At 48.0% G+C, this 25275-nt stretch overlaps 1 protein-coding gene across 2 annotated transcripts in view; it reads right to left on the bottom strand.

Moving 5' to 3' along the window:
* The window catches only part of WDR88 (WD repeat domain 88), a 346429-nt gene that overhangs the window by 53609 nt on the left and 267545 nt on the right, over nucleotides 1-25275 (bottom strand). For both annotated transcript variants that reach the window (XM_085640073.1, XM_085640072.1), the window contains exons 5-6: nucleotides 22971-23109; nucleotides 20100-20229 (exon numbers count right to left, since the gene is read on the bottom strand). In XM_085640073.1, coding sequence (XP_085496199.1) covers nucleotides 20100-20229; nucleotides 22971-23109 — 269 coding nt within the window. The remainder of the gene's footprint in view (nucleotides 1-20099; nucleotides 20230-22970; nucleotides 23110-25275) is intronic.

The raw sequence follows: 25275 nt of genomic DNA, 5'->3' as shown, positions 1-25275 counted from the left end.
CTCTCAACCACACCCCACTGTGGGACAATGCTCCCAGAATCTTAGAGCTATGCATGGCCAACATATACATATTCTGAAAACGTTGCGTTTAGGTTTTTTGTGTTTTTTAGCATGAAAAAGTAAAAAAGAACCTCAAGAAATATGGCTCAAGAAGTCATGTTATGTTACTGGCATTTGAATAGCATCCACCCAAATTGGGATTTTCTCCTGGGGCTATCAGCAGTCTGGAGTGACAGTCCAAGTGCTTCTGGGGGCCAGTGTCATGTTTGGATTGAGATGCTGTGTTACGGTTATTGTGTTTAGGTGCATCTCTGGACATGTAAACATGCCTATTGCAAGGCAAATGGAAATAGCCTGAGCATGCTATCTGATGTATGTTAGATTTGTCTGTGGTGTTCACATGAGTATGTTCTTTGTGTCTGAAATGTGTGTGATATGTTCTGCCTAATATGTTCTTTCTTTAGGTGTGGCGGTTCTTGATGGCTGGGGCTTCTGGGAACCATGATATCTGACTTCAGCCCTCAGTAGGATTGCCAAAGTATATTCAATGATGCCATTAAGAGGCGTTACTGACCCTATTGGAATTACAAGATCCATGACAACTCGGCACATCACAATTTTTTTCGCTCAGGTAATTTACCTACTGAAAAAAGGCAACATCTCCGAGTAAAAAAAGGAGGGAAAATGGAGAATCACCAGAGACATTGAAATTACTGATTCCTCTGGTAATTCCTCAGTTCTCAGGAAACAACTAGCAATTCCGCAATATTTGCTCCCACCTTTGGTATTGGAAACCCTGGGCATAAGGGCGGAGTTCTGGGACATGTATCAGACCACCTGTAACAAGACCCTGTGTGGCATATCTGGACTGTTTTGGGTGTATGTCAACATATCTGTGTAATGTTTTCTGTGTCAGATGTTTGAATATGCCATATCTTGGAGGAAGTTGCTGCTGTGAGCATAGCGCTAACTTGCTTTTAAGAGCCCATGAGCCACACCAAGGGTTCAGGACCTGAGAGGCAGCATTTGAGGGTCATGACCAGCAGTTCCTATAGAGCAGCAGGCAAGTAGAGTGGCAATGGCAGTCTTTGTAGAGCACAGCAGCCCTTCTTCCTACTAGAGTATCCACAGGTCCAGAAGTGTACTGAAGAGTTGGTATCTGAGGTCCAGTATGTATACCTAGTTGTGCCTTTGAAGTAGGGGAGAAGCATCTAGAGGTTTTCCTTTGAAGTCATCGGTTATCCTGCCTTCCCTGTGCTGGCTACAGACTACCTACATGGGGTATGCAGCCCTTTCAAGTGTAAATAGGGCTGTGCCCAGCTCCTTCCATCCATCCTGCCAGTGATGGCCCATCAATGCACACCTAAGCTCTCTATTGTGTGTGGCTGATTAGGAGGAATACACAAAGCCTAACTTTCAGCTGCACCCAGGCATGTGACCCAGAGACAGGCTGCAGGTACCAAATGGCTAAGGCAAGAAAATGTCAACTTCCTAGAAGTGGCATTTTCAAAATTGCAATTTAAAATCCAACTTCACTATATGTTAGGATTTTAAATTTTGATTCCAGAGACACCAAATTTGAACTGCTTATCTACTCCCATTTGGAAACTATACTTATAAAATGTAATAAGGCAACTCCAGTGTTATCCTATGGGAGAGAAAGGCCTTGCAGTAGTGAAAAACAAATGTAAGAGTTTTTCACCACCCGGACATGTAATACTTAAAATAACAAGTCCACCTTTTTAAACACACAGCGCCCAGCTCTCTGGGCTGTCCAGGGCTTACCCTAGGGATGATTTATATGTATTAAAAAGGACAGTTTGAGCCTGGTAAAAAGTTTATTTTGCCAGATAGAAATGGAATTTTAAAACTGCACACACACAGGCTGCAATGGCAGGCCTTGGACATATTTGGAGTGCTACCTAAGCGGGTGGCACAGTCAGTGGTGCAGGCATACTAGTAGCATTTCATTTACAGGCCCTGGGCACAGGTAGTGCCACTTTACTAGGAAATTACAAGGACATTAAATATGTCATTTGTGTGGGCCAACGTCACCATATTTTAGCACTGGTTCACAGAGTCCTAAGGCCAACAAAAACGAATTCAGAAAATGTGGAGGAGTGAAGGAAAAAAGTCTGGGGATGATCCTGCAGAAAGGGCCAAGTGCAACAGGGTCAATATGAGGGAACTCAGGGAGTAGCGCGACCGACTCCATCTAAATGGGTCGGTCGGAAATGAATCCGAACAGCTGATTGCGATGCTGTACTAACGGCTCCGACCGAGGGTTGGAGCCATTTACTACGACATCGTAATCGGCCCCTGAGTGTGAAGGTAGGCATAGGGCAAGGATCCATTTTTAGCAAATAAGTACCTGAAGCATTGCACCTTCACTTGAAGTGCAATTAAACAGTAATGTTAATGGGGATTTAGGGCATGGGAAACACAATCCTTTAATGCAACTCACATACCCTATTTGCAGGAGTGAGCCACAGAACTAAAACAGGACACATCTGATGTTCTAAATGTTTGTTTAGATATTTTAACATAAAAGACACAAATAATTGTGCATGAAATTGTGGCCATGGGTAAGGGAATTTGTAAGTGATTGATGAGGGGCTGAGGACTGACTGGGGTAGGAAATATTCCTGGAAATGGATGACTGCTTTGACGACATAAAATGGTGTTTATAGTGATTGTTGAGGGCAGAATAGAAACTGTGATTAGAATTATCTCGGGAACTGAAAACAAAATAAAATGGGAGTAGCAATTACTGATGTAAAAAAATACTAGTAAGATATTTTTGTTTTAATTGAAACACATCTAGTGTGGAATTGACGTCTCTTTTGGGCAGATCTGAATAGATCTAAATAGAAAACACTTGTATATGCTCAATTTATAAAGGATTCGAAAGGTGTGGTTTAAGATTCGCACGTGGTTGGCATTTTTACTGGCTGGCCTGTATATTTATTTCAAGGCCAGTAAAAAATTACAAATTCAGTTAAATCTGTTATTTCCCCCTAACTGAAATATGCACTTAAACAGCAAGCAGAAAAAGAAATCATTTAAACGTATTTGAGAGTTTTTAACGTCATTTATAAATGCTTATTATTTTGTAAACAAGGGGAAAATTGCTGTGTTGAAATACTGAGAATTTTACATAACTTCGCTTTCACCTATCAGCTCTCCCATTTCCAGTATTGCAAAACTTATACAAATGGTCCGTATATAAATCTTTGGTTACAACCTTGAAATTGAAATGAAAACAAACGACCCTCTAACTATCGACAAACCCTGTGTGGACTCTGAACATAGAAAGAGTCCAAACTATTAGTACTTGTTAGAATCCGGGTTCTCTGGTTGGCACAGGTAGGTACTTGTGACAAGCAGGAAACCTTTCCTCTAGTCAGGGTAAGGGGTTACACTCCAAAAATAACCCCTGATCACCCTCTAGGTAGCTTGGCGCGAGCAGACAAGGCTTATCTCAGAGCGTTATAGGTTAAGCATTTGTGAACACATACAGTAACCAAGTGACAACACTACAAATGGACACCACACAGGTTTTTATATTAAAAATAAGGATCCTTTATATAGAGTTACCACAAGACCATTAACCAACAAAAATACACAATACTGTTACTTTAGATGGTAGAAGTTTGCTTAGTTCTCTTTACTTCTTAAATGCGACACTTTAAGTCAATGTACCTTAGATGCGATACGCAGGGCAACGAAAGTGTTGCAACGATGCTGATGCGATGAAGTTTTTGGTGCAAAGAAATGAAGACGTGAAGATCTTCCAGATGCGTTACGCTTCTCCGATGTTGCGAGAAGACTCGACTCAATGCGTCAGCTACAGCGGTGTCACCCCTTTACGCGATGCGACGACAGCGGCCTTGGCAGCGGCACTCTTCTCCGATGTTTGCGAGACGCTTCCGCTCGATGCGATGCTGCAGCGGCGTCACCCCTTTACGCGATGCGACGACAGCAGCTCCGACGGCGGCACGCTTCTCCGTGGATGCGAGGTGCTTTTCTTGATGCGGTGCAATGCGACAACTACGATGGCTGCGATGGCGACACGCTTCTTCCTCGATGCGAGACTCTTCTCTTGATGCGGTGCAATGCGTTAGCTACGATGGCTGCGATGGCGACACGCTTCGTCGGCGTTGCGAGATACTTCCGGAATGATGCGAGATGCTTCCGCTCGATGCGATGCTGCAGCGGCGACACCCTTTGTGAGATGCGACGACAACAGCTCCGTCGGCGGCACGCTTCTCCTTCTTGAGTCGCGCTTCCAGCTCCTTGCGACACGCAGTCCCTCAGAAGGCCCAACAACAGCAGTAGGCACTTCCAAAGATCTCTGGGGAGCTGGGGGGTGAAGTCCACTGGTCCTAGGACTTCGTTCAGGGGGCAAGCTCAGCACAAGCCCTTGGAGATCTTTTAAGCACAAGTTGAAATAAAGTCTTTGTAGTCTTTCTCCTCTCCTTCCAGCAGCAAGGCAACCACTGCAGGCCAATCCCCCAGGTCAGGGACAGTACTCCTCCTTACAGCTTTCCCGGTTCCTTCTCCTCAGGCAGAGGTTCTTCTTGTCAAGCAGGATCTAATTTCTTGGGAGCAGGGTCCCAATACTTATACCCCTAATTCCTTTGTTCCTCTGGGGTAGGGGGGCCTTTGCCCAGTCCAAACCAGTTCTTGAGCACTTTGTTGACATGACTCTGCCTTTCTATTCAGGGTGCAGGGCAGAGACATCAGCCGCTCCACAGGAGGTGGAGCCAGCACTGTGGTGGCCGAGCACAGCCTTATTCAGAGTCCAGGTGCACTCCTCCCACCCATCTGGATGTCAATCTCTCTATTCACCACCAGGCTACCTAGCCCTGCCCCTCTGGGTTTCCCCAGCCCTGTCACTCACACAAACCAGACAGGCAGATACACATCATAGCAGAGGCGGGCTGAAATGGATAGGCAAGCAAATACCAACTATCTAAAAGTGGTATTTGCAAACACAGAATATTAAAATAAACTTTACTAAAAGATGTATTTTATTATTCTGAGTTCAGGCATACTAAACTCGATTTTCTACCATGTTCCCTGGGTCTGTTAGGATCATAGGATGTAACAATTCTAACAGCCCATTTTGGCCTTTGGAGAACAGGTAGCCTTACAATAGTGAAAAACGAAAATGGCTGTAATTCACTATTAGGACATGCCCTACACATCAGGGCTTGTCCTACCTTATGCTTACAATGCACCTGACCTTAGGCCTACCATAGGGGTGACTAATATGAAGTTAAGGGAAGGTTTAGGGACTGGGAAGTGGGTGCACTTGCCCAGTCAGCATGACAGTACCAGACTGCACGCAGGTTCTGCAATGGTAGACCTTAGACACATTTTACCAGGCCGCTTCTGTGGGTGGCACAACCAGTAATGCAAGCCCACCAGCAGCATTTGTATTTACAAGCCCTGGCACTCCTGGTGCACTTTACTGGGGTCTGATAGTAAACCAAATAAGCCAATCATGGAATCCAACCAACATATACATTTTACATAGGGAGAGCATATGCACTTTAGCACTGAACAGCAGTGGTAAAGTGCCCAGAGCCATAGAATAGCCAACAACAGGTCAGAAAAAGTACAAGTGGAAGGCGAAAAGTTTAGGGACCATCCGGCCAAAAGGGCCAGGTCCAACACAACCCCCTTCCAGCCAAAACGCAGGGTAGACCAATCACTACCTTGATGGGCTTCCCTGCTGCGGGCGGTAGAACAAGGACCTGGCCCGCAACTGCAGGGGCAGACTCCAGTCCTACGCCAATCTGAACCTATTGGAATCCCTCTGTCCATACTCTCAGGGCCCACCAAGCCAATCCATGGGGAACCCTTCTCCTTACCTGTGGACACCACCTGTGCAGCCCCGAAACTTAACTGGCTCACAGGTGTGTCCCAACAGACAGACAGCAAAAGGCGACAGTGGCCACTGACAGTAGTCAGGGAGGAGACCCAGGCCGTAAGCCTCTCAGGGATCTCAAACCTCTGTGGCGCCAGGGAGCGGGGGGCAGTAGCCCCAGGTGCTTGGCACCCTTTGTCCATTCTCCGTCCTGTCAGGTCAGGTATGACATCCTGGCACTGACCCGCCAGCCCCAGGTCTGTACCCGGCGGCTGGACCAAAGACAGGGGTGGCCTCTCCCACACCCGGTCCTCCTCCTTGGGGCTCTGTACCCTTCCACTTGGAGTGGTACCCCCTTCCAGAATTGCCTGGGCAGCTGTGGCAGGTGTCCTGCGCAATTCGCCCACCAGTTCAGGGGTTCTATCCTGCAACTGGGCGTCCAGGTCAGGGGGGACACCCTGAACCTGGCCCTCCAACTTAGGGTCTAACCCCTTCAGTTGAGCGGGGGTCAGAGGCGAGGACTCCCTCCCTCTGCACCCCCTTTCAGATGGCTGTACCCTCCCACCTGGAGTGGTACACCAAGAAGACAGACTGATAGGGACAGTGATTACAGATGTCCCTCCCTCCAGGTCAGACAACACCTGAACCTGGCTCTCCAACCTAGGGTCTAAACCCTCAGGCTGCACCGGGGTCAGAGGCGAGGACTCCCTCCCTCTGCACCCCCTTCCAGAGAACTGCACACTCCCAACTGGCGTGGTACCCCTAGAAGCAACATGGGTCAGGACACTGATTACAGTTGTCCCACCCTCCAGGTCAGACAACACCTGAACCTGGCTTCCCAACCCTGGGACCAACCCATGCGGATGAACGCTTGCCTGGCGCACCAGGACTTCCCGGGGAGCACGCATGCCCCTCCTGAAGGTGACACATAACTCCGGTGTCATGTGACAGTCTGCCTGGCGCAGATCTCCCAACCCCTGTCCATTTAACAGTGCGCTAAGATCCCCCAGGACAGAAGTGGTGTCACCATGGTCATTCACTGGGGATGCAGCCCTTCTGGCTGGCCCCTGACCCACTGGTTCTTCCACTGGGGACTCCTTCCCCCTCTCACCCCTCACTCTGGACTTCTGCACCCTCCCAACTGGAGCGGTACTGCCAGACACCAGAACTGATGGAGGCCTGCTTACAGACACTCCCCGTTCACCAGACACTAGGGGGTCCCGCACAACGAGCAGCCCCTCAGGACAGACTAGGCTCCCCACCTGGTGTTCCCTTAAAGAACCATCCAGGCTCTGAGACTGTGGTTGGGCACTACCGGGACATAACCCATTCTCACTCCTTCCCCTTAAAGACATGACGTGAGGCCCTACACACCTCTCACTCCTACAGGACCTAGTTGGGCTGCTCTGAGCCACTTCCACCACACTGGGTTTGAAGATTCCTGAACCACTCCTCTTGGGATCACTCACCAATGCCTTTCCAGACCCTTTGGACTTCACCAAAAAGTCTGCCTCCAATGTGAGCTCCCTGCGGTCAGAGAACCCACTCTCTCACAGGTGTTGGCATAGCTCTGGAAAACAGGGACTTACAATATGCTCTCCCATAATTGGATCACACAGCCCCCTAGCAGGGTTAACCAAACTATCCTTCACCTCACCATCCAGTGCCTCACACATGTACTGCACACCCCTCTCCTGAGACTGGCAAGACAGTATCTGACTGTCTCTGTCACACAACCCACACTCTTCTGGGCGGTCTCCACACTCACATAACAGGACTTCAATTTTGGGGGAACCCCCCTCCCTGCACCTCTCATCTAGAGTCAGTAGAGTGTCCCCCCCACTACTAGGACCATGAACCCCTGCACCAGTTACCCTATCCCTCTCAGGGACACTGCGCACTACTGGAGCTACTTCATGTCCTCGAAGCTCCTGGTGTATGTTAACCCCCTCCTTCAAGTCAGGTGCCATGTCTCTGGGTGTGTGTACTATTCTCTCTGCACTAGAAAATTCAATATTGCTGCCACCATCTGAGCTGGATTCCTCCTCCTACTCAGCAAAGCTCAATCTCTGAGCTACACACATTTCTTGTTGCTGGGCTGAGACACTCATGGTCTCAAGCCTCTCGAGCTCTAAGTCAAGATTCCTCATGATCAACTCATGCTCCATTTCCATTTTTCTCTCTTCCATTTCCAGCCTTTTTTGTTCCATTGCCAGTTGTCCATATAGTTTCGCCATCTCTATCTCATGAGCTCTGGTTTCCTTCCTGTCTGCCAACTCCTCTGGAGATAGACTTTTACCAGAAACACTGCTACCGGCAGGGGAAGGGGTTCTCCTTCCTCTTGGACCCACTGGCCCATCCAGCTGCTCCTCTGCATTATCATCATCAGTGGCATTCCTTGCTTCTACCCAGGCCCTCAGCGCCTAGTAGAACTCTGCCTTGTTTTTACATACAGTTGTAGAAACATAACATTTCTTGCAGAAGAATTTCAGCTGCTTGGCAGTGTAGCTATCCAATTTCTCTTCTTCCCATTCAAATTCAGTATTAACAGAGACTATGGATGCTGCTTTCTCCACCATGGTTAAGCTTGACAGTGCTCAAAAATAGACAGTCCCAAAAGAAATCTACCAACAAGTATTGGTTACGTTTAAGGTCTGCACTCACTAAGTAGTGTTCACCAATTACTGTACATGAGTCACAAATGCAAGTCCAGAATCCTCACCGCTGACCACCAATGTTAGAATCCGGGTTCTCTGGTTGGCACAGGTAGGTACTTGTGACAAGCAGGGAACCTTTCCTCTAGTCAGGGTAAGGGGTTACACTCCAAAAATAACCCCTGCTCACCATCTAGGTATCTTGGCGCCAGCAGACAAGGCGTATCTCAGAGCGTTATAGGTTAAGCATTTGTGAACACAAACAGTAACCAAGTGACAACACTACAAATGGACACCACACAGGTTTTTATATTAAAAATAAGGATCCTTTAAATAGAGTTACCACAAGACCATTAACCGACAAAAATACACAATACTGTTACTTTAGATGGTAGAAGTTTGCTTAGTTCTCTTTAGTTCTTAAATGCGACACTTTAAGTCAATGTACCTTAGAAGCGATACGCAGGGCAACGAAAGTGTTGCAACGATGCTGATGCGATGAAGTTTTTGGTGCAAAGAAATAATGACGTGAAGATCTTCCAGATGCGTTACGCTTCTCCGATGTTGCGAGAAGACTCGACTCGATGCGTCAGCTACAGCGGCGTCACCCCTTTACGCGATGCGACGACAGCGGCCTTGGCAGCGGCACTCTTCTCCGACGTTTGCGAGACGCTTCCGCTCGATGCGATGCTGCAGCGGCATCACCCCTTTACGTGATGCGACAAAAGCAGTTCCGACGGCGGCATGCTTCTCCGTGGATGCGAGGCGCTTTTCTTGATGCGGTGCAATGCGACAACTACGATGGCTGTGATGGCGACACGCTTCTTCCTCGATGCGAGACTCTTCTCTTGATGCGGTGCAATGCATCAGCTACGATGGCTGCGATGGCGACACGCTTCTTCGGCGTTGCGAGATACTTCCGGAATGATGCGAGACGCTCCCGCTCGATGCGATGCCGCAGCATCGACACCCTTTGCGAGATGCGACAACAACAGCTCCGACGGCGGCACGCTTCTCCTTCTTGAGTCGCGCTTCCAGCTCCTTGCGACACGCAGTCCCTCAGAAGGCCCAACAACAGCAGTAGGCACTTCCAAAGAACTCTGGGGAGCTGGGGGTTGAAGTCCACTGGTCCTGGGACTTCATTCAGGGGGTAAGCTCAGCACAAGCCCTTGGAGATCTTTTAAGCACAAGTTGAAATAAAGTCTTTGTAGTCTTTCTCCTCTCCTTCCAGCAGCAAGGCAACCACTGCAGGCCAATCCCCAGGTCAGGGACAGTACTTCTCCTTACAGCTTTCCCGGTTCCTTCTCCTCAGGCAGAGGTTCTTCTTGTCAAGCAGGATCTAATTTCTTGGGAGCAGGGTCCCAATACTTATACCCCTAATTCCTTTGTTCCTCTGGGGTAGAGGGGCCTTTGCCCAGTCCAAACCAGTTCTTGAGCACTTTGTTGACATGACTCTGCCTTTCTATTCAGGGTGCAGGGCAGAGACATCAGCCGCTCCACAGGAGGTGGAGCCAGCATTGTGGTGGCAGAGCACAGCCCTATTCAGAGTCCAGGTGCACTCCTCCCACCCATCTGGATGTCAATCTCTCTATTCACCAGCAGGCTACCTAGCCCTGCTCCTCTGGGTTTCCCTAGTCATGTCACTCACACAAACCAGACAGGCAGATACACATCATAGCAGAGGCGGGCTGAAATGGTTAGGCAAGCAAATACCAACTTTCTAAAAGTGGTATTTGCAAACACAGAATATTAAAATAAACTTTACTAAAAGATGTATTTTATTATTCTGAGTTCGGGCATACTAAACTCGATTTTCTACCATGTTCCCTGGGTCTGTTAGGATCATAGGATGTAACAATTCTAACAGCCCATTCTGGCCTATGGAGAACAGGTAGCCTTACAATAGTGAAAAACAAAAATGGCTGTAATTCACTATTAGGACATTCCCCACACATCAGGGCTTGTCCTACCTTATGCTTACAATGCACCCTGCCCTTGGGCCTACCATAGGGGTGACTAATATGAAGTTAAGGGAAGGTTTAGGGACTGGGAAGTGGGTGCACTTGCCCAGTCAGCGTGACAGTACCAGACTGCACGCAGGTTCTGCAATGGCAGATCTTAGACACATTTTACCAGGCCGCTTCTGTGGGTGGCACAACCAGTGCTGCAAGCCCACCAGCAGCATTTGTATTTACAAGCCCTGGCACTCCTGGTGCACTTTACTTGGGTCTGATAGTAAACCAAATAAGCCAATCATGGAATCCAACCAACATATACATTTTACATAGGGAGAGCATATGCACTTTAGCACTGAACAGCAGTGGTAAAGTGCCCAGAGTCATAGAATAGCCAACAACAGGTCAGAAAAAGTACAGGTGGAAGGCGGAAAGTTTAGGGACCATCCGGCCAAAAGGGCCAGGTCCAACATTACTGAACATATACACTTCCGCTTCCGCACTTACATGTGACTTCCTTCATGATTTGGTAATAATGTCTCTGGAAGGACAGTGATTGGACAACTGATTTGTTTAGGGTCAGACCAGCTGACCAGGAAGCTGTCACCCCTTGAAATAATGAAATTCACTGAGGCTTGATTCCTGGTTATAATCATATTGGAATGAGAAAATAGTTTCCTTCTACCCAGATTGTATCCTTCTCTGTGTCGCAATCCTGCACATACAAAAAAACCTTTTATACTCCTAAATAAAATATGGAACGTTTTCTGTTTCTTAAAATTATCCATTCACGATGAACATATTACTAAAAACACAGTAAGACTGTGAGAAAATATTGCTTGACGTTGGGCACATTATCCAAAATAAAAAGACCGTACAAAGATTTTTTTTAAAGTGCTTAGGGCTAGCTCAGTACTGGAATTAGAATGAGCTGTAAAAGGCACAAACAGAGGAAAATAAATTGAGTCTATATGAGATCATTCAGTAATCCTACCGAACACTATATAATGGCTGATTCTATGTCAGGACCGGAGGCGAGGATTATGCTCAACTATAAATGCGGCTGTTCCAGAAGCTCCATGACAAGTGGGGCCCGTTCTCGTGGACCTTTTTGCGTCGACTGGATCACCAACTTCCGCATTTTTTCAGTTGGAAGCCGGACCCTCTGGTGTCGGCAACAGACGCTTTCCTTCAGGACTGGTTCAAGGAGATGGGGTATGCTTTCCCCCTGTTCGCCATGACCATCAGGCTCACGACGCAAGTCCGAGGGTGGTCTTGATCACCCCGTATTAGAGGTCTCAAGTATGGTTTCCAGTTCTGCTGGAGCTTTCTTGGGATTCTCCAATCCATCTACCCCAAGATCCTTTTCTCCTGAGACATCCTCAGGGCGGTCCACACCCTCTAATCAAGCAGAGACGGATTCCCTTAGTGGCTTGGCGGATTTTGGGAGTCGCTAGCGAATCTCAGGCCTATCGGCGGACTCTCAAACACTACTGGGAGCGGCTTCGGCTTATAGCACCAACAAGCTCTCTAAGTCAGCATGGGCCAGATGAGTCGGTTGGTGTCTTCGGATCGACCAGGATTCCATGGGGTGCGAAGTGGTAGCCATTATGAATTTCTTGGCCTCCCTGGCATCACAGAGACTAGCATATCAGATGATCAACACATACAGATCGGCAATCTCTGCCGGAAACCTCCCGGTCTTGGGAGCCCCCGTTGGGTAGCACCCTTTAGTTTGCAAATTATTGCAGGGGATCAGTCTTTCACTTTCCCCGGAACCTCTGTACTGTTCGCTTTGGGATATTAATAAGGTGTTACTCCTTTTCCAGTCTTGGCAACCCAATAGGTATCTATTGCGCAAGAAGCTTACGGCCAAGCTGGCTATGCTTTTATGCTTGATATCTTGCCGTCGAGTGTCCGATGTCAGAGCACTGGACATTACCAGAAGAGTTTTTACCCCCGAAGGGGTCACTTTTTATATTATGCGCTGGACAAAATCTGACTCGAGACTGGTGTCCTACCCAGCGTTCGATAAATACCTGAGGCTGTGTGTAGTTCGCTGTCTTAAAGAATACGAAAGCATAACGGAAGAGACTCACCCTCCGGGAGAGCGTCAATTATTGATTTCTCTACGGAAGCCTTTCAAAGCAGTTTGCCACCAACCATAGCACGTTGGATTAGATGGGTGATGTAAGAAGCGGGTATAAACACCTCACAATTTGGCGCACATTCAGCGAGAGGTGCTATGGCTTCTTGTAACGCCCTGAACGTCTCAGGATCGTTTAACAGACACGATAATGAGAACGCAACCACTTGTGAAGGTTTAGTTATTTTAATGAAGGCAAAAATAATACAAGGAATAAACAAAGGTTATAGTCACTGGAATCCTCCAGGCTACGTACGTTACCAGCCCACAGCACGGATGGTCCTAACCGTCCTCTGCATATACGCCGATCCCGGCGTATGCCAACAGAGGGCAGAAATGAAATGGCCGACAATGCCAATCGGTAGGCTGTGAGGGGCACGAAGAGTGTTGGGGAGAATCGAGGAGTCAGGGAAACACCCAGCCGGGGTCTCTACCTGAAGGGAGCAGCCGCTCAACCTCTTCCTCAGACTGCACCGGGACGCGGAGTCACCTCCTGGTGATGCGTCACCGATACCCCAATCACAAGCAAAGAAGACTGAACCGAGAGCAGCCGCTCGATCGATCCTGTGGACTTCCGAGTCTGTAACGCGGCAAACACCACCTGGTGTGCGTTACAGCTGGCAGTCCCTGTATCTCTGGTCGGGCTGTGAGTTACGACTCCAACCAGCAAAAGCGCCACTGCGCTTTGACTCAGCCGAGTCAAAAAGCGAAGCTCAATGGTTATCCGGTAGAGCTTCCGGGTCCTTCACAGGTGACGATGGGGCAAGACACGGCCCAGGGAGTAACGACTCGACCTACCTCCGTTCTTGCCTTACTGGAGCACCACTCCGGAACACTGCTTCTTCACTAAGCAGGTACGTCGGTGTAAACACAATATCCGACCGCGTTGTACCTCCCGGTTCCTCCCTTTATAGGGCGTGTTTTCCTTGAGTTATGTAACAGCTCTCCTGTTTACATAAGGGCGTGTTTTCCTTGAGTTATGTAACAGCTCTCCTGTTTACATAAGGGCGTGTTTTCCTTGAGTTATGTAACAGCTCTCCTGTTTACATAAGGGCGTGTTTTCCTTGAGTTATGTAACAGCTCTCCTGTTTACATAACCTCTCAACCGCTAAGCATCCTGGGAGATGTAGTCCGTTTTCGCTGGTTACCGTTTTCCTCCCCTCGCATGACAGGAATTCTTGACAGTACATCCTCCCTCTCAGCGGCTCCCAACGGGTCCAGCGCTGGCAGGAAAACGCCGATGGAACAAGGAGACCAAGCGCGGAGCATGAACCCCTTCAGCCGGTTCCCATGACTGCTCCTCCGGGCCATAGCCTTTCCACGCAACCAGGTACCACAGCTTCCCCCTGCGCCATTTGGACGCCCGTATGCCCGACACTTCATACTCCACCTCCGACTCCACGCATACCGGCCTAGGTGTCCCAGACGGCTTGGAGGGTGCTGGTTTGAGCAATGATACATGAAAGACAGGGTGTATCCGCAATGACTGGGGCAAGCACACCTTCACGTTCACGGGACCCATACACTTGGTAATTCGATAGGGGCCCATGTACTTGGGATGGAACACACTGTTCTTTCGAAACCTCATGTTTCTTGTGGATATCCAGACGTAGTCTCCAGTGCGGTACAGTGGCCCGGGCCTTCTCTTCCTGTCTGCCGCAGCCTTGTATCTTCTCTTGGCCTCTATTAGGACAGCCCTTGAGCGCATCAACGTGTCTTTTATGTGTGCCACCCTGTCCGCTGTGGCGGGAATCCTGTCCTCTCTGAACGGATGTAGAAATGGCAAGAACCTGGGATGTTGGCCATAGTTGCTATAGAACGGAGATGACTGTGTGGAGCTGTGAGTGGCGTTGTTATAGGCTATCTCTGCAACCCATAGCAAGTCGACCCATTCTTCCCTGCCCTGGTCCACAAAACATCGCAGATACTGTTTGAGCGTTTGGTTCAGTCGCTCGGTTTGGCCGTCCGTTTGAGGGTGGTAGCTGGTGGACAGGGCGGTCTTAACATGCAGCGCAGTACACCAAGTCTTCCAGAATTGCGCAGTAAACTGCGACCCCCGGTCCGACACGATCACCCCAGGTAATCCATGCAGTCGTACCACATTCTTTAGGAGTAGTGACGCCAATTCCCCGGCCGTAGGGACTCTCTTGCAGGGGATGAAGTGCCCCATTTTCGTCAAGTAATCCACCACCACCAGTATTGCCGTCATCCCCTGGTCTACCGGTAGGCCCACCACGAAGTCCAGTGATATGCTATCCCATGGTCTATCCGGGGTCGGAAGTGGATGTAAGAGCCCTTGGGTTCGGCCATGGTCGGCCTTCATGGTAGCACACGTAGGACACTCCTGTCCCCACCTCCTGACATCCACTCTCATGGTTGGCCACCAGAAATGCCGTCCCATGTTAGCCACCGTTTTTTCAAAGCCCAAATGACCTGCGCATGGAGAGTCATGGCACCAGATGAATGCTTGTTTCCTTAGCCTAGGCGTGGGTATCAATAGGCACCTGCCCTTCAGGGGTATCCCGTCCTTCAGCTGCCATTCTCTGTGACTGAGGAGCCACCTCCGCCATGCGAATGACCTGATCCCTCTCTTTATTCCCCTCAGGAAAGTATCCGGTTGGATAACCCCCAATACCATCCTCGGGGAAATGATGGAATGCTCGGTCGCAGGCAATGGTTCCTTAACTGCAGATTGACGGGACAGGGCGTCCGCCTTCCGGTTTTCCGTCCCCGGCCGATATGTGATGCGGAAGTTGAACCCCGCAAAGAAGATCATCCACCGCAGCTGTCTGGGAGAAAGGTGTCTTGTGGCCGTCATGAACTGTAGGTTCCGATGGTCCGTGTACACCGATACCACATGTCTTGCCCCCATCAACCAATGCCTCCATTCGGTGAAGGCGTCCTTGATTGCGAGAAGCTCCTTCTCCGCAATATGGTAGTTGCGTTCGGCGTCGTTGAGTTTGCGGGACATGTACGCAACGGGATGAAGCACCCCTGTGTCGTGGTTGCGTTGGGACAAGATAGCCCCCAGCGCCACATCCGATGCGTCCGCTTCCACCACGTAGGGGAGATCCGTATCGGGGTGAGCCAACACCGGCGCCTTACCAAAGGCGCTTTTCAGGGCCTCAAAGGCTTTGTTCGCTTCAGGGGACCAGACAAACTCCTTGGACTTCCTCAGTAGCTGTGTGATTGGGGCCACCAATCCTGAAAATCCATCTATAAACCGCCAGTAAAAGTTGGCGAAGCCAATGAAACTTTGGACGTCCTTCACGCTTTGGGGCACCGGCCATTCTTTCACCGCCTTGATCTTTCGTTCTGCCATCTCCTGTCCCTCTGGACTCAGCATCACTCCGAGGAATTCCACGGATGTGACGTGGAAGTCACACTTGCTGAGTTTACAAAACAGCATGTTTTCCCTCAGCTTTTGGAGCACAGCTTTGACGTGGTGTACGTGCTCCTCCACACTGGACGAATAGATGAGGATGTCGTCGATATATACGACCACGTAGATATCCAACTCCTCTCTGAATACCTCATTCAAAAAGTACTGAAAGGCTGCCGGGGCGTTGCACAGACCGAACGGCATGACGAGGTACTCAAAAAGGCCGAACCTGGTCTTAAAGGCGGTCTTCCACTCGTCTCCGTCCCTCATGCGCACCAGATGGTATGCCCCTTTCAAATCCAACTTGGTGTAGATACGAGCTTTCTTGACCTGTTCCAGAAGTACACTGATGAGAGGCAAGGGGTACCGATTCTTTACGGTTATCGCATTCAATGCCCTAAAGTCCACACAGGCTCTCAGCTCCCCATTAGCCTTCGGGATGAAGAAGAGTGGCGAGGCGGCCGGAGACTTGGACGGGCGGATGAATCCTAGCTTGAGGAGTTTATCCAGGTACCCCCGGAGATGCACGTTTTCAGGCTCCGTCAGGGCATACAGCCTGCCGCTGGGAACGCTGGCCCCTGGCACCAGGTCGATCTGGCAGTCAAACTGTCTATGTGGTGGTAGCACTTCCGCCTTCACCTCATCAAATACATCCTCAAAACTGTGATAAGCCTGGGGGAGAGCCACATCTTTTTCTGCCGCTGTAGCCACCGTCTGACTCCCGCTCTCATCTGCGTCAAGGGATTCCGTTCTTATTCCACAATGCAGGATGCAATACGGTGACGTCAGTTCGATGCGATGTGTTGGCCAATCCACAGAGGGGTTGTGTTTCTGTAGCCACGGCAATCCCAATATGACGCCATATTGGGGCGCTCGGATGATGTTAAAATCGATTTGTTCCAAATGGTTCCTCCCACATCTCATCGGAAGGACCCCCGTGTGCTGCCCGATGGGCCCCGTCACCAATCGCCTTCCGTCTACAGCATAGACGTCTTCGGGTACAGCTTTGGGAAGAAGCACTAGCCCTAGCCTGCGTGCCTCGTTGTGGTCCATAAACATGCCAGTGGCCCCTGAATCCACCATGGCCACAACAGGTATCCACTGGTCATGCACTCCCACGTGCACCGTGAGAAACAGGTGTCGTTGTCCCTTAGTGACCGAGTTGGAATGTGAAGGGATGGATGAGTGACTCCGAGATGCCCCTTCTTTGGTCTGGGAGTCCTCTAGTTTTCCGCCGGTACGTCCACCACGGCTGTTACCGACCGGTTGGCCCGATAACGTGACGTCTTCGGTTTGGCAGGGCATTCACGTACGTAGTGGCCTTTTTTGCCACAATATAGGCACAATCCTTGTTTACGGCGTGACTCTTTCTCCTTGGCTGTGAGGCTCGCTCGTATTGCGCCGATGTCCATGGGTTCTCCCTTGGATGCGGTGGAAGTTTCAGGACTTCCCACTGTCACATAGGATGGAAGGGATTTTCCTTTTCTCCCATGATCCCCCTTTCTTTCACTTAGCCTATGTTCCAGCCGTAATACCAGGTTGATAAGGCCCTCACATGTCTTGGGTTGTGGGTCAATATGAGCCACGGCGTCCTTGAGCTCATCGCACAGCCCGTGATGGAAGAGCGCCGTCTGTTTAGCAACAGGCCACTTGGTTTCCGCAACCAGCCTTCGGAACGCGTTGAGATACTGCACCAGGTCGTTGGATCCCTGTCTCAACTCAAGCATTTCACGGTCCACCGTGTACGAGTCAGCTCTTCTGTCGAAGACTTTCAGGAATTCCTCGCGAAAAGCACCCCAATCACATAAGATGGGGTCGTCCCTGCTCACCAGAGGTACGGCCCATTGTGCCGCGTTTCCAGCCAAATAGGATATAAGGAAAGCCACACGAGCCTGACTCGTGGGGAACGCCCTTGGTTTGCACGATAAATGTAGCGCCACTTGTGTGAGGAATACCTGCACTGTGTTAGGATCCCCACTGTACCTCTCTGGTGTTGCCAAGGGGACGGCTACCGGCATTTCCACTACTACCGCAGGGGTCTGGTTCGTGAGGGAGGTGCTGGGCGTGAGCGGGTCCAAATGGATAGCATCCAGTCTGGCTTTTACATTGGCTGTTTCTTGCCTGGAGGCAGCCAATTCAATTTGCACGGTCGCTAAAGCAGCCAGCACATCATCAAGTGTTGCCATGTCTGTTATCGACCGGGAGACAGTTAGTGTTATTAAGGTCGGATATTTTGTAACGCCCTGAACGTCTCAGGATCGTTTAACAGACACGATAATGAGAACGCAACCACTTGTGAAGGTTTAGTTATTTTAATGAAGGCAAAAATAATACAAGGAATAAACAAAGGTTATAGTCACTGGAATCCTCCAGGCTACGTACGTTACCAGCCCACAGCACGGATGGTCCTAACCGTCCTCTGCATATACGCCGATCCCGGCGTATGCCAACAGAGGGCAGAAATGAAATGGCCGACAATGCCAATCGGTAGGCTGTGAGGGGCACGAAGAGTGTTGGGGAGAATCGAGGAGTCAGGGAAACACCCAGCCGGGGTCTCTACCTGAAGGGAGCAGCCACTCAACCTCTTCCTCAGACTGCACCGGGACGCGGAGTCACCTCCTGGTGATGCGTCACCGATACCCCAATCACAAGCAAAGAAGACTGAACCGAGAGCAGCCGCTCGATCGATCCTGTGGACTTCCGAGTCTGTAACGCGGCAAACACCTCCTGGTGTGCGTTACAGCTGGCAGTCCCTGTATCTCTGGTCGGGCTGGGAGTTACGACTCCAACCAGCAAAAGCGCCACTGCGCTTTGACTCAGCCGAGTCAAAAAGCGAAGCTCAATGGTTATCCGGTAGAGCTTCCGGGTCCTTCACAGGTGACGATGGGGCAAGACACGGCCCAGGGAGTAACGACTCGACCTACCTCCGTTCTTGCCTTACTGGAGCACCACTCCAGAACACTGCTTCTTCACTAAGCAGGTACGTCGGTGTAAACACAATATCCGACCGCGTTGTACCTCCCGGTTCCTCCCTTTATAGGGCGTGTTTTCCTTGAGTTATGTAACAGCTCTCCTGTTTACATAAGGGCGTGTTTTCCTTGAGTTATGTAACAGCTCTCCTGTTTACATAAGGGCGTGTTTTCCTTGAGTTATGTAACAGCTCTCCTGTTTAAATAAGGGCGTGTTTTCCTTGAGTTATGTAACAGCTCTCCTGTTTACATAACCTCTCAACCGCTAAGCATCCTGGGAGATGTAGTCCGTTTTCGCTGGTTACCGTTTTCCTCCCCTCGCATGACAGGAATTCTTGACACTTCTAAAGCTTTTTCACTGGGTGCCAGACTAGAAGACATCCCAAATGCCGCAGACTGGTCTTCAGACTCTATGTTTAAAAGATTCTACTTTAAACCAGTCATGACTAAGGCGTCATTGGTGGTTGACAAGCTTTGAACGAGCATAATCCTCACCTCCGGTCCTGACATAGAATGAAAGATTGGCTAGTAATCATGACGGACAGTTTCAATTCTATTAAGGACAGGGAGGCGAGGATTATTCCCACCCCAGGCTTCATGAGCCCTAGCCCTTACTGAGTTTGTAAGGGGACAAGAAATTAGTCAAGGCTCTTTTTCTTCTTCAACGTAAGGTATAAGTATGTATCTTTGAGGTTTACTGCTGGGAGCATGACCCCATCTGTTCCTTGGTGCTTTCTCTAATTGCTGTGATATCTGGTGCTTGATGTGACCGCGGGTTGGCACGCAGTTGTGGAGAATTGATTCATTCGTTTAAATTTCATTTCTCCTAGGCTACGACGGTTCCAAGACGGAATAACAAGCCTCAGTGTCCAGGATCGCAGTCAAGAAAGAGGAATGTTGTTGGCAGCAGCACGCTCTTGTAGCCCATAGGAACTGCTGATTGGTGGACTACGGATGACCCCTGAACTGAGGGGATAATGGGATTTGAAGTTTTTTGTGGTTAAGTTGAAGCTGCTGGAGTATGGATAGTAAAGAAAGTTGAGCAAAATCCTCTCCTCCGCGTCCTTAATAGAAATGAAACTTTCCGTCATGATTACTAGGACATTTTTAATTCTTACTTGTGAATCGTGATAGTGGTAGATTGTGCCACTGTGTCCCAAAGTTTGATAGACCTGTCCGATGACACCGAACACACCCGCTCGTTGTCAGGATCGAAACGACACCGCGTCACAGTGCTCTTGTGGTGGTCTAAAAGAAAAGCAAATTGCATTAGAATAATAAAATTATGTATTTATTTGTCAGCAATGTGAGGATTTGTACATATGTCAGAGGTTTTGTGGGCACATATATAAATTGTTAGAGATTGCAAGAGCAGTACTGCAACAGTCCTAAACATATACATTTATTACTTATGCTCATTTAAAATATATGGTGTTATTACCATGTATATATTATACATTTTGTATTTTTAATTAACATTTAAAGAAAGAAAAGAAAATCTGTATACGGTTCCTAATATTCTCGCATTTCCTCCTTACAATGATGGTAATTTGTGTGGTGCCTGCGCATGGCCTTATGTCCAATTTTCAGAACAAAGCTAGTGTCTTTCAGGACTTTTCTCCAAGCAGTCAGTGAATACTGGGAAGTTCTCTGGCGAGTAACTGTGATTTACCACTGATGTCCCAGGGGTGGGTACTACAGCACTGATCAGCGTCCAAGTAAAGATCTGAGACGTCTCTCTCAGTAGGAGCACACTTATGGGATATCAACGTATTTTTGTGAATGGAAACTTTAGTTTTTCAATTTCACTAAATATCTCTTTTTAGAATGTGCATTCAATTTAAATAATTTAGTTTACAGGTGTGACTGGATGCTGTCGCTGTCGCCAGGCCTTATGTGATCAACATAAAAAGAGGCACTCCGGGAGAGAGGCTTTGGCTCCACTCTGATGTTGATGTTCCTTCTTGCTGGTTTTGATTGTGCAGAGGTTGTGTGTGTCCCTTAAAAAAGAGTGCTTGTTTTGCACAGATTATGCTCAATAAGGAAGGTCTGAGTTGGTTATGGTGACAAGCCAGTGATCACGTTTTAAGCCTGACTGGTTCATTTTGAAAATGTATGCCAGATGCCTTAGTTCTGATCTGTTTATTATAACTAGTTTTGACAAAGGCAGAAGGCCTGAAATATGTATTGTGAAAAGCATATGTTAAAGCTAATTGGCCTTTATGAGTGTATTCTTATTACACTGTGTTAAAACCTGTAGAAAATAATTTTCTAACATGGATTAACGCAGATTACCAAAGCAGCCAAGGGTTTTTGGTTATCCCCCGACAAATCCTGTATTTTCTTTAGAATGAATTCTTTTAGGACTGGCTTGACAGTGAAACTCTATGGGATGCTTAAGAGATTACCAGAAAAAGTGCTGTAGCAAACAGTTCTAAGAGAGGGACATGGGGTCCAGCCTCATGTGGATTTTCTCTACAAGCATTTGATTGAAAAACGGTTGTGTTATCCTTCTTAGACGTGGTTCCATTGCCCACAACAGATAGGTACATTGTTGATGCTGATCCCAGACTTTATATGGTGTAACCCTGTGACCAATAAATTAGCAAGGGGTTTCACATTTAATATGAACTCCCAGACAAATATTACAGAAGGTTTTACATTGAACTGCTTGCCAAAAAACTATACAAAGTGGCTTCACATTGTGAACTGTGAAAAATACAATTGGAAGAGGTTTGGCATTGGGAACTCGTGGTCAAACACCACCAATAGGGGCTTTACATTGTGAACCCTGACACATGTCATAAGGAGAGATTTTACTTACTGAACACCCATAAATACAATAGGAAGCTATTTTATGTTTTGAATTCTCTAACAAATGGAAATTGTGAACTCCATGACATAAAATACAGAAAGAGACTTTATATTTTGAAGTATTTGACAAATAAAAATGAAATAGGTTTTCCATTGCCAACTCTCTAACAAATGCAGTAGGAACGAAGTTAGTATATTGGTTCTTTTCTGGGGTCTTACTATAGACCGCTCCAGCTGTCTGTCGCAGACTGCATTGCATACAATAATCCACAGAGACAATCCTGCTCTAGATTAGATAGCTTGCATAGGGAGCCGTGCTCACCTCAAACCAGCAGTAACCAGACGAATGGAGATCAGTGGTGATTGATCAAATCATTCTGCATGCAGCACACTTTTGAGATACTACACTCTCACAGTGGTGGTAGTAAAGATTTGATTTGATGCTAATTTATTTGGAAATACCTTTATAGAGTTAAGGGGTCGATTATAATGGCGGGCGGATTGCCATCGCCCGCATGGCGGTGGTGATCTGCCCGCCAGAATACATTGCCCGCCTGCAATCCACCCTCCCACCACATTACGATGGCAGGGGGGACCACGGCGGACAAAAAGACTGTCTGCCGGTTTTCCGCCGGTCGACTTGTCGACCAGGCGGAAAAAGCCCATAACATGGAGGCGGTGTCTGCAAGACACCACCATCCATATTATGTAGCAGGCGGTGAATCGCCTTTGCCGCCATGGAAAGGCGAGCGGTCTTTGCTGTTGGGGACCCGTAGCGGGCCCCCAGGGTGTTGGTTGGGTGGGGGTACCTACGGTACCCAACTGCATTTGCATGCACAGGGTGGCAGGCACCGCGCGGTGCCTAACACGTTGTGCATGCAAATGCACGACATGCATATATTGCATTGTGGCGGGTGCTGCTTCCAGCACTGCCTGTCACAATGCAATGTATGCAGGATGCCACTGCCACCGTGGCGGTGGCATCCTAATTGCACGGCGGGACCACAGCACCTATGGCGGGCGGTCTCTCTCGCCGTTGCGGAAAGTCCGCCCGCCATCGCAATAGACCCCTAAGTATCTAAGTTATAGGTGTGGCAATCTACAATTTAAAAGAGTAACACTCATAGATAACAAAAATAAATAATATTGATACAAATATAATAAAGAAGTTTTACCTTTAATATATGCTACTCTACTGCCATTTGCCGCATCAATGACACAGATGGCATAGTCCACATCCACACCGGATACTGCCAGCTTGCCATTTGATGAAATATGGCATGACATTACCAGGCCTTCATGGTTGACAGACCACTAGAGAAAAGATGAAAAATATAAAAGTTACATATCAACATCCAAGAGAATGAACTACAGAAGAAGGATTTTTGCAATTGAGCAGCATCAGTTACTCTTGGCTGAGATTCTGGGTTGAACCTCAGTTCTGGTATGGTGGTCCACTTTAGTTGTTTTCAGCTAAATTTGAGGTTTTCAGGGGATTCTGGGTAGGAAAACGTTAGGGGACCCACGCAAGCCATACCTCACTGGACTCCCCCGGGTATCTAGTTTTCAGAAATGTTTGGGTTTGGGAGTTTCCCAAGATGGCTGCCGAGCCCAGGGACAAAAACCCAGGTGACCCCCCCTTGCAAAACCAGGTTGTTTTGTGATAGGTCATTTTGATGTCGCCTTAATAGGTTTTGGGCCCTTGCCTGTCGTGGGTACTTGACCCACCCACGCAAGTGAGGTATCATTTTTATTGGGAGACCTGGGGGAACGCTGGGTGTGAGGAAATTTGTGGATCCACGTAGATTCCAGAACTTTCCCACACAGAAATTTGAGAAAAAAGTGTTTTTTTTCAGCTAAATTTGAGGTTTGCAGTGGATTCTGGGTAGGAAAACGTTAGGCGACCCACGCCAGCCATATCTCGCTGGACTCCCCCATGTGTCTAGTTTTCAGAAATGTGTGGGTTTGGTAGGTTTCCCTAGACGGCCGCCGAGCCTGGGGCCAAAAACTCATGGGACCCTCTTTGCAAAACCAGGTTCTTTTGTGATAGGTAATTCTGATGTCGCCTCAATAGGTTTTGGGTCTTGCCTGTCACGGGTCCTTGACCCACCCACGCAAGTGAGGTACCATTTTTCTCGGAAGACTTTGGGGAACGAGGGGTGAGTGGAAATTTGTGGATCTACGCAGATTCCAGAACTTTTCACTACAGAAATGTGAGGAAAATTTGGTTTTTTTTGACAATTTCTTAGGTTTGCCAGGGATTCTGGGTAACAGAACCTGGTGAGAGGCAGTCAAGTCACCCCATCCTGGATTCCCCTGGGTGTCTAGTTTTAAAAAATATATAGGTTTGCTAGGTTTCCTTAGGTGCCGGCAGAGCTAGGGTTCAAAAACTACAGCTAGGCACTTTGCAAACAAAGGGTAATTTTTCATTGTGAAAATGTGGTGTGGTCACGTTGCGTTTTGAGCTGTTTCCTCTTCATGGGCACTATGCCTACCCACACAAGTGAGGTACCATTTTTATCTGGAGACGTCAGGCAATTCAGATTTGTAAAGCAACTTTTATTACCTATTGACTTTCGATGCATTTCTGCCTTCCAAATGAAGGGCAATGTATAAAAATGAAGTAATTTTGAAAAATGATCGATAATTCTCATGCTAGTATGAGTATTCCCAATTTCGGAAATGTGCAAATATCTACTGTTTCTAAACTCTATATTTTGTTCCCACTTCAGAAATACATAGGTGTCTTTCATACCGAGTTTTCCATGTATTCATTTTCCCAGAATAATTGCTATACACCCGATACATAATAAAAAACCATTGCAAGTCACTGCTCAGTTTTTGGCTCTGGGTTCGTCAGGTTCTTGGTGAACCTACAAGTCCTATATATCCCCACAACCAGTAAGGTCTGGCGGATGTAACGGTATATTGCTTTCAAAAAGCTGTCATAATTAGAAGAAGTTACAGGTGAAAACGTTGACACAAAAGGCTGATTTTTTCAACTAATTTTCAATTTTTCCTATATTTAACTGTTAGTTTCAATAAAGAAACCTTGAAGGATCTACACAAAGGACTCCTTGCTGAATTTTGTATACTTTTAAAAAATGTATCGCTTTCCAGGATCCATTATTGCTTTCATACCCATGTCTACCATTAACTGGAAGGAGGTTGAAAGCACAAAAAATAGCAAAAATAGGCTATGCCCCAGAAAAATGTCAAAACTGTGTAAAACATTTTGGTTTTCTGACAAAAGTCTATTATTCCCTAAAATCTGGGAAAATGGTGATTTCAGCCCCACAAACCCTTTTTTGATACCATTTATAGGGAAAAACCCAGACGCTTTCATTTGCAGCATTTCTTTCCCATTTTCCCCACAAAAACTAAAATTTAACTGTATTTTGGTTATTTTCTGGGTCCCCTCCAGGGGAATCCACAAACCCTGGGTACCTTTAGAATCTCCATGATGTTGGAAGAAAAGGA

This window comes from Triturus cristatus, chromosome 12 (assembly GCF_964204655.1).
Source record: "Triturus cristatus chromosome 12, aTriCri1.1, whole genome shotgun sequence".
Lineage (NCBI taxonomy): Eukaryota > Metazoa > Chordata > Amphibia > Caudata > Salamandridae > Triturus > Triturus cristatus.
This window is presented reverse-complemented; position numbering and strand designations above follow the sequence as displayed.